Genomic DNA, 14,902 nt, shown 5'->3' with positions numbered 1-14,902 from the left:
CCAGGGCGCGTGGAGACACGCTGGCCAGCTGAATTTCGGCCTTGGGAAAGGCCGTTTCGTAGTCAAGACACTTCAGGGAAGCTTCCCTGAAACCCTGGAGTGCCAAAAAAAATATCGCCCAATGGGCAAACCAGAAGTTCGGAAAAACAGATTTCTGGTGTGCCCATTGTGCTGTTTTTTGCACACCGGAGGGTTCAGGGAAGTTTCCTGAAGCCCCGGAGTGCAAACAACAGCAAAAAGTTGTTAAGTTAGTAATACGGTTGTTAAATGAATCCGGCTTCCCCATTGATTTTGCATGTCAGGAGGTTGCAAAAGGGGATCACTTGACTGAGGAACACTGATCATGTAACCACAGGGATGCGGCAATGGTTGGAAGTGTGAAAAAATGGTCAGTGCTGTTGTTGTTGTGGCTGGTCCTCATCCTGCTCAGCTGATCATGGATTTTGATGATCGAGAGATGGATGCGTATTGATATCCTAGGACAGTGTTCTTGACCACTGAGTCTGAGAGTGTAGAGGATGAGGAGTTAGAGATTGGAAACCAACCAGAAACTGTGGTACCTGGAGAGTTGGTGCTGAATGAGTGAAGAGTATGATGATGAATCAGAAGACGAGGATGAGCCCGTTAGACGCAAGAGTGAGAAGAAGTATTAGCAGACAAGAGTATTTGAGGAGAAAAGGCTCTGTGCATTAGTAATTCTATAGAACACTTGGCCATGCCTTGTGGGTATATAAGGGACAATCTCATGAGAATTCGTCGTGCTGGACATTTTACAATGACATGCAGTGCTGTAGAGTTCCAGCTTACTTCCTGATTGCTTTAAAAATACAGAGACTGGCCATCCGAATGCCAGCATTGCTGCCAGAATGATGTAAGTTCGGAATGAAATATAACCCTTATCAGAGGTTTTTAATGAGCTGTTGGAATCCGGCTTGGAAAGCTAATTAGCCATGGACTGCTGCCAAGTTCCTGAAATTACTTCTTTCACTTTTAACTCAGAGATCTGATAAACTATTTTTATGTAATATATCCTCTTATATTTTCTGGTCTGGACTTTTTGTGTGTGAACTTATTTCCTGGGGATTCCTACTTTAGACAGAACAATTGTAACTTTTAAACGGTCACCAAAAAGTGTTGCAAGTCGAGGGCTACATGTATTTATTGGGAGCATGGGTCAGACAGTTGATGTAATAGCTATGAAAACACTGGGAAGCATTCTGTCCTCCTCATTACTCAAGTTAGCCCTCATTTAGTGGCCAGAATTAAGATTGCCAAGTGAAGCAGTTGCTAAATAGAACTGCAACTTTATCATTTTACTTCAGCTTTTCTGACCTAAAAACGTAGTACAGGTAGTCCTCGATTTACAACAGCTCATTTAGTGACTGTTTGAAGTTACAACATCAGTGAAAAATGATTTATGACAGTTTTTCACACTTATCGCCATTACCACGCCTCCATGGTCATCTGATTTAAATCTGGATGCTTGACAATAACTCACATTTATGACCATTGCAGTGTCCTGAGGTCAGGTGATCTCCTTTTGTGGTGTTTAATACATTTCAAGGAAATTATATTCTCCAAAATCATACAGTAGTTTCATCTTTCCTGCTCAAATTTATACTATTGAATAAAAAGACAACCACACACACATTGTGAAATCAGTTCATGAAATATATTAAAAGATACAAATAAATAAAATTGGTACACGTGAATTTGTGTACATATTAGAGAACTGTGCTAAAGGATCAAAGAAGAGCATCAATCACACATTAATGCAACAGATATTTAACGAAGAAATTATTTCAATCTTGGGTCAGACAAATGTCATAACCTCAGGTCTTAACTTTCCAGAGGCTGTGGTCTACTGCAGTGTTTCCCAACCTTGGCAACTTGAAGATATCTGGACTTCAACTCCCAGCCAGCATTGGGAAACACTGGTCTACAGTACAGTGGAAGAGTCATCCTTCCTTCTAACATACACTTTAAAAAGTGTGTAAGATAAAAAGAGGCAGTGTTAAATCAGATTCAACTGTGCTATTTGGGTTGAGGCTCAAAAATTGGCATGGAGGTGTGTGTGTGTGTCACAGTTTCTGGTTAAGATATGACACGGAGCTTCAACAGAATGGAAGCTGCTTGGTCTTGCTGATTTCCATTTGGGTGTAAAACAATCCTCCCCCAACTCATTGTTTGGATCACATTTAAGGAACTCATTTTTCTTCTCCTTAAGAACATTAAAAACCTAACCAATCAAGCCAATATTCTTTTTTTTTTGCAATATTTTTGAAGATTCAGACTTCAAATACCCAACAGATTTTTGTTTCTTTTTAACTATCTAAGAATTTTGCTCTTTCAAGAGAAACTGGACCTTGCAAGCTGTCCTAAAACTTCAAACTGTCCAAGTAATTTGATATTCACAAACTGTATCTTCTTTCTTCTCATTACTTCATCCTTCTATTCTAAACTCTTTGCCTCTCCCATCTGACAATCTTCCCCAAAACAAGGAAAAAGAAAGTCAATCTCAATATCATAGAAGCAACAAGTGAAATACAACGGTACTAATTCACTTTTCACATATCCCCCAAATGCCACAGTAGAAACAGAATAAAATCCAAGGAAACACTGTACAGAGGATGAAAAAAAAAGTATTACAATTATCCCATCCCATCAAAACTATCACTTAGCCTAATTACCCACAAGACCCCACATTCTTCCTTAGTCCATCAGATGTCCTCTAGTGTGTGATGCTTCTTCACTGGGATGGAGTTCATTCTCAAAATGTTTATCCATGCAGATATGCTTCAAGCCAGGCTTCTCCAGAACCCTTAAGAGATCTGTAAGACAGTGTCTTAGATTACTCAGAGGAGGCAGAGTGTCACAATATGTTCCTTTCCAACTCTTCAACATCTTCGTTACCCCCCCCTTACATTTTTTTTAATTCCCATATCTACATATTGATCAGTATGCATGGAGACTTTTTTCCCACTGCAACTGAATGAGGGGAAATTACCACTCATGTCACAATGATTGTTCCCCATCATTTCCCAGGACTATCCTAGTTTTGCCCTGATTTTACCTAATCACTAAGATAATGTGAGAATATATCTTGTATTTCATTCCCATCAGAAGCATATTTATTCTATTTTATTTATTTTTATGTATTCAATTTTTATGCCGCCCAACTTCCTAGGGACTCTAGGCAGAATGATGCAAGGAACCAGATCTTAGACTGGAATTTCCTGTTGTGGTAAGTCATTTGTTTTAAATCATGCTCTAAAGATAATTTATTTCAATAAGATTTCAAGATTAGAAAGCCATTACCACCGTATCTATTCAATTTATGGTGCCATTGCAGTTCTTATTGTCAGGACTCTACTGCCTAGCAAAGCTCCAGATTTCAAGGAGCTGCCTTTGATTATGCACCACACAATGAAACATGGGCAAGGTGTCCTTGATGTACCCCTAATATATAGACCATGCGAGGGAGACATCAATTTAACCTTGTTCAGTTGCCCTGCTTCTGCCAATTAACAGTTTTACGTGAGCTCTTTTTCTTGTCAAAGCAAAGTTCATAAAATTCTTGCCATATTTACCGCAAAATGTCTCCAAAGGCTGTAAGTAGGGACTTGCTCTGATAGGGAACACCATGCTTGGCACAAAGGGATTTCACAAGAGGAGCCACTTTACTATAGTTGTGGCGAGGCATTGTAGGGAAAAGACTGCAGAGAAATAAAAAAGTAGGTTTGATTATATTTTTTTAAAAAATAAAGTTGATTAAAACCAAACACTGAGTACATACACATACTTATACTTTTCAGAGGTCCGATATTGTTCTATGTACAATCCTTGTTTTATTGATTGCATGTAATAGTCTAATTTTCTGTTTATTTGTGGTTTTCATTATTTATATAATCATCACAATTATGAAAAATCACGTTTTAAACAATCTTGCCTTGCATGTATTGAGTCTCTCTCATATATTAAGTTTCATCCTTTAAGTTGCATTACTGAAATAAATGAACTTTTGCATGATATTCTAATTTTTTGAATTTCACCTATATTTCCAGACTCTTAGTCTGAATCTTTAGCTTTTATTTTATTGTATAGAATTCCCCATATGTATGTATGCTTTAAAGATTGCAAACATCCATGTGCCAGCTGTTCTCTTTAACTGATTTAATGAAGTATACATCAAAGAACTCTAATCAAAAATAATAAACAATTTAAAAAAGGAGTGTGCCCTTGTCCATTTAAAAACTTTGTTATACCTTTGCTTAATTAAGCTTCTTGCAAATAATTCTTGAACATTTGAATAAAAATCTGTCTTGGTTTTTTTCATAGTCTAAAAAGGTTAACCGCACTGCAAGGAGTTTTATATTTGCCAGAGGCATTTATAATTATTTACTGTACATAATAATAGCATGTTAAGGAGTGCAGTGGATAGAATGCAGTACTGCAGTCTATTTGTGCTGCCTGCAATTGGCAGATCGAATCTCAAGGGGCTCAAGGTTGACTCAGCCTTCCATCCTTCCGACATTGGAAAACTGAGGACCCATATTGTAGGAGGAAATATGCTGACTAGGTAAACTGCTTAGAGAGAGCTGTAAAACACTGTGACACGGTATGTAAGTCTAAGTGCTATTGTTAAGAATTTTACTTACTGGTGTTCAATCTGGAAATTCAGATGACCAGTGAACCAGTCATTGAAAAATGATTGTTCCACATTGCATGTTGCATGGAGCTGTGGGAAAACAAAGAAAGGATATTTTTTCCTTGTTTCACAAACTTATTCAATATTTCCATTCTGATACTTCAGTCTAATTTTTATTCTAATGGAATATCTGGTAACAGTGAGCAACACGCCTAGCCAGAAGCTAGGCCTGTGTTTTGCTATTATTTGTATTCATTCATTTACTTAAAAATGTTTCATGCCCCACTATTCCCAGATTCTAGGAAGCTCACAATTCTAAAACATTCAAACCTATTCCAACATAAAAATGATGTGTCCAAACAAATCAGTGTCTATTAAAGAATAACCTCATTCCCCACCCTGCCAAAACCTGATAAAAGAGGACAGCTTTCACAACTTTTCTGAATGATTAAAAAAAACTAGAGCTAATATTAATTCAGAGGAAGGATGTTCTAGAGTGAAAGAGCTGTTTCTGAGCCAGCTTCCTCCCCAATCTTTGGGTTATGTTTGTAAAGATACCTGCTGCTTCCTCCCCTGGTTAGATCATGTAGTAACCCATGTGGAACATATCTGGTTTTAAGCCATACCCTTGTATTTGTCCAAGATAAAACATGCTCTGGAAATCTCTATTCTTCCCTCCCTTCCACCCTCTTTCCCATCTGAAACTGGAATTCACTTTAAGGCAAGAACAACTCACCCCAGTTTTGAAGAATACAGAGTATACAGCCTACAGAGCAATGTAATGATTATAAAAGGCTGAATCAACCCAGTATCTACTAGTTACTACAGGATAGTAATGTTCCTTCTCTTCAACACTTTAGGGACCCTTGCCTAGAGCCCCTCTTTTCTGGAACAATCGGGCAAATCTGGAGTGTTCAAACCTGGTTCTCACATTGGACCAGGTTATCTGCAGGATAAACCTCTAATATTTACCCATCTTGCCAGATTAGATAGGTTGGGCATGCTCCTTGTTCCTTCCTTTAAACATCGCCATCGTACAGGATCTAAGAAGTAAGCCTTTTCCCTACCGTATGGAACACCTTTCTCTTTGAAGTTCACAGACTTCTATTCTCCTAGCTTTCTGAAAACCACTTCACACCTGGCTTTTCCCCAAGCACAGAAAGAAGATGAGAAGATTTAATAATGGATTGCAGGTGCCACATTTTTAATATTGATGTATGTACTGTGTTGCTGTATTATGGACATAATTTTAATTATTGGTTGGGACCAACATAGAGAGAACAAGTCCCAAATTCTCCACTCTTGCAATTGACAGCTGTTCTGTTCAAATTTTCCTGTGCAACATGATTACAAGCATTACAAGTTAATATAAATTATTTGGAAGGCATGAAGGAAAGCAATGCTGCCTCTTTATTCTTTCCAAAACTTTTGTTCAGTTTTAAAAGAAAAAGAGGCTAGAAAACAATAGGAAAAAATTTCTCATCCCTAAATTTTTCCACCTTTTTCCTGACATTTTTCAATTTTTTTACAAGCCTTTCCTTCTTTAATCCCACCTCTCCAAGAGGTATTTAATACTAGAATGATTTTTAAAAATTGCCTTTCACTAAATTGGATCGTTTTTTAAAATCTACTTTAATTTCTGTACTGATCAACCACAGGATTTCAATCTTTCAGTTAGTTGTAATTTTTTGTGTGTGTTTTTTGTAGTTTTGTATCTGCTGGTTATTACTTTTCTCCTAGGCGTTTCTTTTGGAGAGAGGCTGAATGTGGTGCCAAGCTATACAGACATACATTTCGATGGAATACATGTGTATCTAATTTGTAAGAATTCAAGGATTGCCATATTCTGAAAATATAAGATTAAAACCTTTCTCCTATCCCCAATTTGTCATCCGTTCCCCAAATTCATTCAATGATCAATCTCAAAAAAATCAACGCTTTGAATAAGAGGAAACAGACTTACCTGGGTAGATACCCAGTCCATGTTTGTGTCATAGTCAATATTCATTGGAATGTGATTCATTTGTGAAACCCAGATAAACCAAGCTGCTTCCATAAATCTGCAAAGTCCGATATAGTGTCAAATTAAGTTTTTTGCTAAGCACCCTTTCACGTCATATTATAAAAATAGCTGAACAATAAAAATAGAATGAAAGCACAGTTCATTATAACGAAGACAAATGAATTATATGTTTGACTTTCCAAATGTTTTCTGTTTTCTCTTTGGAGAAAGATGTTCATTTGTCATCAGGGGGTCAGATATCATCCATACATTAATAGTACTCTGCTGAATATTTTGACCATTGGTTGGCTGATTGATGCTGTCAAGATGTTTTTTTCCCAAGTGCTTACAGGCTGTGGAACTTTGAAGTGGGGGGCAGGGAGGTAGAGTTAACCTCAACCCTAGCAAGACCAAATGGTTGTGGGTACATGGACTTTCTAAATCTGGGGATTTTCTGTCTGTGGTTCTGAATGGAGCTGGAGTTCTCCGGATGTAACTAGTACACAATTTGGTGAGTATGCTGGACACTCAGCTCCTGCTCAAAGAACAAGTTATTAGTTGTGGCTAGGTTTTTGCACAGCATGTATGCCCATTTCTGCACCACAGGAAGCCTCCTCACAGTTATTCATGCCTTAGTTATCTCAGGTGTGGGGCTGTCCTAGAAAACCACTTGGAAGTTTCTAGTAGTCCAGGATGTGGTCACATGGCACTTCTGTTTCATGAGTGGTATTTTATCAGTAATTGATCAGTTTCCGATCACAATTCAAAGTGTTGGTCATCACCTATAAAGCCCTTCATGGCACCGGACCAGGGTATCTACGAGACCGTCTTCTGCCGCACGAATCCCAGCGACCGGTTAGGTCCCACAGAGTTAGTCTCTTCTGGGTCCCGTCAACTAAACAATGTCGTTTGGCGGGACCCAGAGGAAGAGCCTTCTCTGTGGCGGCTCCGACCCTCTGGAATCAGCTCCCTCCAGAGATTAGAACTGCCCCCACCCTCCTTGCCTTTCGTAAACTCCTTAAAACCCACCTCTGTCGTCAAGCGTGGGGGAAATGAAATATCTCCCCCTACCTATGTAGTTTTCTGTGTATGATATGAATGTATGTATGTTTTTTATATATTGGGGTTTCTTGTTTTTTAGACTTTTTAAATGTATTATTGTTATTTTAGATTCTAACTATTAGGGTTGCCATTATATATTGTTTTTATCATTGCTGTAAGCCGCCCCGAGTCTACGGAGAGGGGCGGCATACAAATTTTAATAATAATAATAATAATAATAATAATAATAATAATAATAATAGTTGATGATAATTATTTAAGAAAAAAATAAAGTTGGGGTTTACCTGGCCAGCCAGTAGAATGCCATAAAATACTTAAACCCCATAATGGGCATATAGACGAGGATGACTTTGATCTGGTAAGCGACAATCAAGGCTAGATCCTGTTTCAGAAGAAAAAGAGAGAAGTATTTTCTATAAGAAATCCTATGCTACAATATTTCTTAGAAAATAAGCTCCCATTCATAGTATACGCATTTGGAGAATGGGGAACAGGCAAAATAATCCACACAGGGATTAGTTCACTCCTTGAATGGATGCATCACAGGGGAGAGTTCTAACTTATCTCGCTGCCAGTTAGCTTCCTCCTGCGCTACGTGGCCACGCCTTGTGGGCACAAGCACGCTTTGCATGCCTGCACATGCAGTGCCGAGAAATCTGGGGGGGGGGGCAGACTCAAAAAGAAGATGGCAACACATGTGCAGTGCAGGAAACTCAGTTTCTGTGCATGCTCAGAAGAAAATAAAAAAAAATTCCCCCCCAAAATTTTAAAAGTAAAAAAACAAAAACAGTGGTGCCCACAGTCCGGCACTGACTGAACCGGTTCGGAGACGTCATGGTGACATACCAGCGGTCACTACCAGTTCGGGTGAATTGGTCCAAACTGGGAGGAATCAACTTCTGATGTACCATATCTTTTGGACTATAAGATGCACTGGAGTATAACACGCATCAAGCTTTGGAAGAGGTAGACAACAACAACAAATTTTTTGCCCTCCCTGCTCCCAGGATCATTCTACAGGCCTCTCAAACACTGTACACGTCCTGTTAAATTAGGAATGCAGAAGGTTTGAAAGGTCTGCAGAGTGCTTTTGGGGACTGGGGAGGACAAAAACACCATGGGTTGGAGATTAGGAAGGTGAAAAATGGTCTATTTTTGCAAAAACAGGGCACATAGAGGCTTTGGGAAGCCTGCGGAGTGCTCCTGGGGCATAAATGCCAAATGTTCATGAAAAACAGACCCATTTCTTTCCTTCACAAATCTACCACACATTACGGTTTTGTCCTCCCCAGCCCCCAGGAGAATTCTGCAGGCCTCCAAAGCTCTGAGCGCCCCATTTTTGTGAAAAATGAGTGTGTTTTTGGCAAAACAGGACACACTATGCAGGGTTTCATGAGGCCAAAAATGGCTGTATTTGGTATACAAGGTGCACAAACATTTCCACCCTCTTTTAGGGAGGAAAAAGGTGCATCTTATACCCCCCAAAATAAAGTAAATACAGCTTTTCGGGTGCAGAAAAAGTTAAAAGATTGGGGCCTTGGGAAAAAATAATATATGTTTGCTGGTGGCGGCTGACAGGAGGAAGGGGAGGGAGATAAAAAGGGAAGATACTAAAGTGAGTTGGCCAGTGGCTGGATCAGCATCCTATTAGCCAAGGAAGAAAAATAAGTTGTAAGTGGAGGGAAGGAATTGAAATAAAGAACACTCCCCCCATCCCAACACTTGTCCTATCCAGATTTTGTTTCATCTGAGTAACTAAAGCATTCTAGGTTTCAGTTCAGTCAAACTGGAGCTTATCCAAAGTAATTCAACAGAAATTCCAGAACATGGTGACATGTAGATCTGAAACACTTTTTCCCCTCATTTGTGCATATCCTTAGGTTGGCATACTTACCACCCATTCTTTGCGTTTGATAGTAGAGTGGTATATGGAGAACTGGAAGAAGGGAACGATTAAAAGCGGTGCGAGTACTGTGAAACAAGGAAAACAAATATACATCTCTTTAAAAACACACTTTTTCACTCTTCTGCCCTATTTCTTCTCACAACATTTTAATTGTTATAGTGCATTCTATACTTTCTCCTTATTTGGCTTATATTTCTGTTATTTCAGAACTATGTTCTATTTATAGTTCAATTTAATAAATTCAAAAACTAACATGTTTCACCAGGTAACAAAGTGTAGTACAGTGATCTCTCGGTTAGCGCGGGGGTTACGTTCCAAGACCTCCCGCGCTAACCGATTTCCGCGTTATATTGGATGCGGAAGTAAAACCACCATCTGCGCATGTGCGCCATTTTTTTCATGGCCGCACATGCGCAGATGGTGGAGTTTGCGTGTGGGCGGCGGGGAAGACCAAGGGAAGATTCCTTCAGCCGCCCAACAGCTGATCTGCTCCGCAGCGCGGAAGCAGCGAGGAGCCGAAGATGGGGTAAAGGCAAAGGGGAAACCCCATCTTCGGCTCCTCGCTGCTGCCGCGCTGCGGAGCGGATCAGGTGTTGGGCGGCTGAAGGAACCTTCCCTTGGTCTTCCCGTTTGCCGCTTGCCAGACCACACACGCCCCCCTGGATGAGCCGGCCACAGGGGCGAGGGGTGGGGATGAAGGGGCAGGACTTCCCGGGCGGAAGGCATGCTCGGCTCTGCCGCTCCAGCCCCTTTCGGCCGAGCCTCCCCGGCCAAGCAGCCAGGGAAGTCGAGCCAGGCGTGGCGGCGGCAGCGCTGCTTCTCCGGTCGCCCGGTCCTCTCCTGCCTCCTGCGCCGATGTTCCCCGCTGCGACGGAAGGCAGTCGCTTGGCTAGGGAGGCTCGGCCGAAAGGGGCTGGAGCGGCAGAGCCGAGCACGCCTTCCGCCCGGGAAGTCCTGCCCCTTCATCCCCACCCCTCGCCCCTGTGGTCGGCGGGGATGAAAGGGCAGGACTCCCTGGGTGGAAGGCGTGCTCGGCTCTGCCGCTCCAGCCCCTTTCGGCCGAGCCTCCCTAGCCAAGCGACTGCCTTCCGTCGCAGCGGGGAACATCGGCGCAGGAGGCAGGAGAGGACCGGGTGACCGGAGAAGCAGCGCTGCCGCCGCCACGCCTGGCTCGACTTCCCTGGCTGCTTGGCCGGGGAGGCTCGGCCGAAAGGGGCTGGAGCGGCAGAGCCGAGCACGCCTTCCACCCAGGGAGTCCTGCCCTTTCATCCCCGCCGACCACAGGGGCGAGGGGTGGGGATGAAGGGGCAGGACTTCCCGGGCGGAAGGCGTGCTCGGCTCTGCCGCTCCAGCCCCTTTCGGCCGAGCCTCCCCGGCCAAGCGGCAGCCTTCCACCGGGAGGCTCAGCATTCCGTCAGTCGTAGCGCTGGCTGTCAACTTTTCTTTTTAGCACTGGGGAGGCAAGTCAGCTCCTGCCCAGTTTTAAAAAGAAAAGTTGACAGCCAGCGATTGTTCCGCTGCCGCCAGCATGGCCTGGCTGGCAGCGGAAGATGTAACGGAGCCCACGGGGGATTCGCCTTCCTCCCACCCGCAGCCGAGACTGATTGTGGGCTCCTTCGCAACCTCGGAGAGCTTCCGGGGCATGAAAGCTCACGAAAACCAGGAAGCTCTCCGAGGTTGCGAAGGAGCCCACGATCAGTCGGCTGCCGGCGGGAGGAAAGCGAATGCCACGGGGCTGGGCTCGGCTCCCCCCTCGGCTCCCCCCCTTACCAGCCCCGCCGCGGAAGGCTCCATTCTGTTCCCTGCCGGCCCGATTGAGCGGCCGGCGGTCTCCATTCAGGGAACAGAATAAAAAAAAAATTATTTTTTAATATTTTATTTTTTTAAATAATATTTTTTGAAAAACCGCGTTGCAGCGTTTCGAGCTAATCGAGAACGCGCAAGTCGAGGGACCACTGTACTTATTATTCTATATTCCCTCAATTCGTTGTGATGAGCTAGCATTTTTCTCATATCAAATCAATCTTTATTGCGGCCATAAACCAGCATATAATTTGTCACCTTCTCACTCTCCATTTCTGATGTTGCAATTTGTCTTTATCCCCAAATTCTTATGATATGACACTGTCATGTCATCTCAGATCTCAAAATGTAAGTTTATAGCCTTTGATTTGTAAATTCACTATCTTAGACGTTGTAGCTATAGCCCCAGTCCAGAAGTGGTATTCAGCAGATTCTGAACAGTTCTGGAGAACCAGTAGTGGAAACTTTGAGTAGTTTGGAGAACCAGTAAATACCACCCGATTTTCTCCTCCCAAAACCCAGCTGATCAGGGGGAAATTGTAATTTTGCAGTAACCTTCCCCTGGAGTGGGGAGGGAAGGGAGATTTTACAGTACCCTGCCCCCGCTATGCCCACCAAGCCACACCACACTCACCAGGCCACACCCATAATACCGCTAGTAAAAAAAAATTAATCCCTGCCCTAAAAATCAGGAGAGACAGTGCAGTTAATAATGGATTTGTGGTATTTTTCTGTGACAGAGATACTTACTGAAGAAGTACTTATGTTGATAATTGTAAGGCATGAACTTCTTTTTCTTCAATCCAAGCTATGAAGAGAGGGACATCAACAGTTTATTCATGTATTTCCTTATGCTCCTTTCATTATTTATGTTAGTGTGACCCATGGACTGTGGGCAGCTGTTAGTGTGAACAAGGCCAAAATGTTGTGTGTTTGGAGGGGTAAAATGGATGCCTTAAATCTTGAAGGTTTATTGCACTCCTTTAAAACTGTATTTTTTTCTAAGTAACAAAGCTATTTTGCTCCTAACAATCCTTTGACAACAAAAAAAGCTTCTTCCAGCACATAAACAGCAAGAAGAAATTCAAGGAAACAGTCACTACACTAAAAGATGAAGACGGTAATGTAATCACAGACAACAGAGATAAAGCAGCTTGCTCAACGTCTATTTTGCATCAGTCTTCACACAAAAAGGAACCACCAACCAACCTGCAACTCAACTGCAACAAACAGCCCTGGAACCGAACTCAACACAGATAAAAACACAATAAGGGACTACTTATGGGAGCTCAATGAGTACAAATCACCAGGACCAGACAGACTTCGCCCCAGAGGCCTAAAAGAACTGGCAGACACCATAGTGGAACCACTTCTCCTCATCTACCAAAAATCCTGGACAACTGGAGACCTACTGGAAGATTAGAAACGAGCTGTTGTAGTCCCCATCCACAAAAAAGGTAAAAGGGCTGACCCAGGCAACCACAGACCTATCAGTCTGACTTCTATACCTGGAAAAATACTGGAGAAAATAATAAAAAAAACAGCTTTGCCGCTACCTAGAAACAAACAAAATAATACCGAACAGCCAACACAGGTTTGTCAGAAACAAATCATACCAAACCAATCTCATATCATTCTTCAACACCATAACCAAATGAGTAGACCAACACAACGTAGACCTCATATACTTGGACTTCAGCAAAGCTTTAGATAAAGTTGACCACAATCTCCTAATCCACAAATTAGAAAATTACAGGGTAGATTTCAACACATGCAGATAGATAAACAGTTGGCTGACCAACTGCACTCAACGAGTCGTCCTCAACGGCTCCAAATCCACATGGAAGAAGGTAGGCAGTGGGATACCATAAGGTACTGTCCTGGGCCCTGTGCTCTTCAACATTTTTATCAATGACCTAGATGAATGAATAGAAGGGGAACTAATCAAATTTGCAGACAACATCAAACTGGTGGGAGTATCCAACATCCTAGAGGATAGGCTCAAAATACAGAAAGACCTAGATAGATTATCACTGTGGGCCCATACTAACAAAATGCTGTTCAATGTCAAGAAGAGTAAAGTCCTTCACCTAGGTAAAAAAAAAAACCCTAGACACGTATACAGCCTGGGAGAAACCCCACATAGCAGTAGTGACTGTGAAAGAGATCTCGGAGTCTTGGTGGATAATCAACTAAGCATGAACCAGCAATGAGCTGCAGCAGCTAAAAGAACCAACACAATCCTGAGCTGCATCAACAGGGGAATACATTCCAAGACCAGGGAAGTATTAATACCACTCTACTAGGCCCCGGTCAGACATCTGGAGTACTGCATTCAGTTCTGGTGACCACACTTCAAAAAAGACATTGAAACTGGAGAAGGTGCAGAAAAGAGCAACCAAAATGATTAAGGGACTAGAAACCAAAACTTATGAAGAGAGATTGCAGGAACTGGGCATGGAGAGCCTAGAGAAAAGGAGGGCCAGAGGGGACATGATAGCAGTATACAGGTATTTGAGAGGTTGCCACAGAGAGGAGGGGATCACTTTATTCTCCAGGGCACTGGAGGGCCGGACGAGGAGCAATGATTGGAAGCTGACCAAGGAGAGATTCAACCTGGAAATAAGAACTTCCTGACGGTCAGAGCGGAACGGTCTGCCTGCGGAGGTTGTGAACTCCCCAACTCTGGACTTTTTCAAGGAGATTGGACTGCCATTTGGCTGGGATGCTATAGGATTTCCTGCTCAGGCAGGAGGTTGGACTTGATGACCTGAGGGTCCCTTTTCAACTCTAATAATAAAATAAATAAATAAAATAAAGTAAATAAATAGATCCTCATCACCTCCTGTTTTGCCTTTGGGAATAATTTATCAGTCACCTGCTGTTACTGTTGAAACATTTAGGCCAGGCAGGAAGATAAAAAAGAAAAGATAAAAATCTTAAGACTGAGGTAATAACGTATTATTATTACTATATCTCCTGTTCAAAGTAAAGGCTTAGATGGTTTTATAACCTGCGTATCTCAAAGTAGAGTTTGCAGACTCAGTTATTATTTTGTATTATTTTAAAATTACAGAAGGGACCTTGGAGATCTTCTAGTCCAACCCCCTGCTCAAATGATTGTCCAATCTCATCTTTAAAAACGCACCTTAGCTTTGAAGGAGGAAAATGAGGAAAAAAGGCCTCTGCCTCCCAGCAATTTGCCAGCACAGCAAACAGCACAGATGGTATACACTGTTTGCTGTGTATTTCCGTACATGTGTGCCTGACCCATAGAAACAGCAAAGTTAATTTAATAATAAAGCACTCTTTAAAAAATAATAAGGTACCTACAATCTCTACATTATCAGGAAATTTCTCCTTAGTTCTAGATTTAGATTTAATTGGATTTGTATGCCGCCCCTCTCCGAGGACTCAGGGCGGCTCACAGCATGTACAGAAAAAACAGCAAACAATAACAATCCAATTATACCTTAAAAAA

The 14,902-nt window shown here is 42.0% G+C and overlaps 1 protein-coding gene across 1 annotated transcript in view; it reads right to left on the bottom strand.

Annotated features, from left to right (window-relative positions):
* Nucleotides 1-1,653: 1,653 nt before the first annotated feature.
* Nucleotides 1,654-14,902, bottom strand: part of LOC139158553 (acyl-CoA (8-3)-desaturase-like) — a 28,049-nt gene continuing 14,800 nt past the window's right edge. The window contains exons 6-12 of the mRNA XM_070735873.1: nucleotides 12,172-12,229; nucleotides 9,607-9,683; nucleotides 7,997-8,094; nucleotides 6,612-6,708; nucleotides 4,659-4,738; nucleotides 3,591-3,716; nucleotides 1,654-2,831 (exon numbers count right to left, since the gene is read on the bottom strand). Of these exons, the coding sequence (XP_070591974.1) occupies nucleotides 2,780-2,831; nucleotides 3,591-3,716; nucleotides 4,659-4,738; nucleotides 6,612-6,708; nucleotides 7,997-8,094; nucleotides 9,607-9,683; nucleotides 12,172-12,229 (588 nt within the window). The 3' untranslated portion in view covers nucleotides 1,654-2,779. The remainder of the gene's footprint in view (nucleotides 2,832-3,590; nucleotides 3,717-4,658; nucleotides 4,739-6,611; nucleotides 6,709-7,996; nucleotides 8,095-9,606; nucleotides 9,684-12,171; nucleotides 12,230-14,902) is intronic.

This window comes from Erythrolamprus reginae, chromosome 1 (genome assembly GCF_031021105.1).
Source record: "Erythrolamprus reginae isolate rEryReg1 chromosome 1, rEryReg1.hap1, whole genome shotgun sequence".
Lineage (NCBI taxonomy): Eukaryota > Metazoa > Chordata > Lepidosauria > Squamata > Dipsadidae > Erythrolamprus > Erythrolamprus reginae.
The sequence above is the reverse complement of the archived record's forward strand: the minus strand, read 5'-3'. Positions and strand labels throughout refer to the sequence as shown.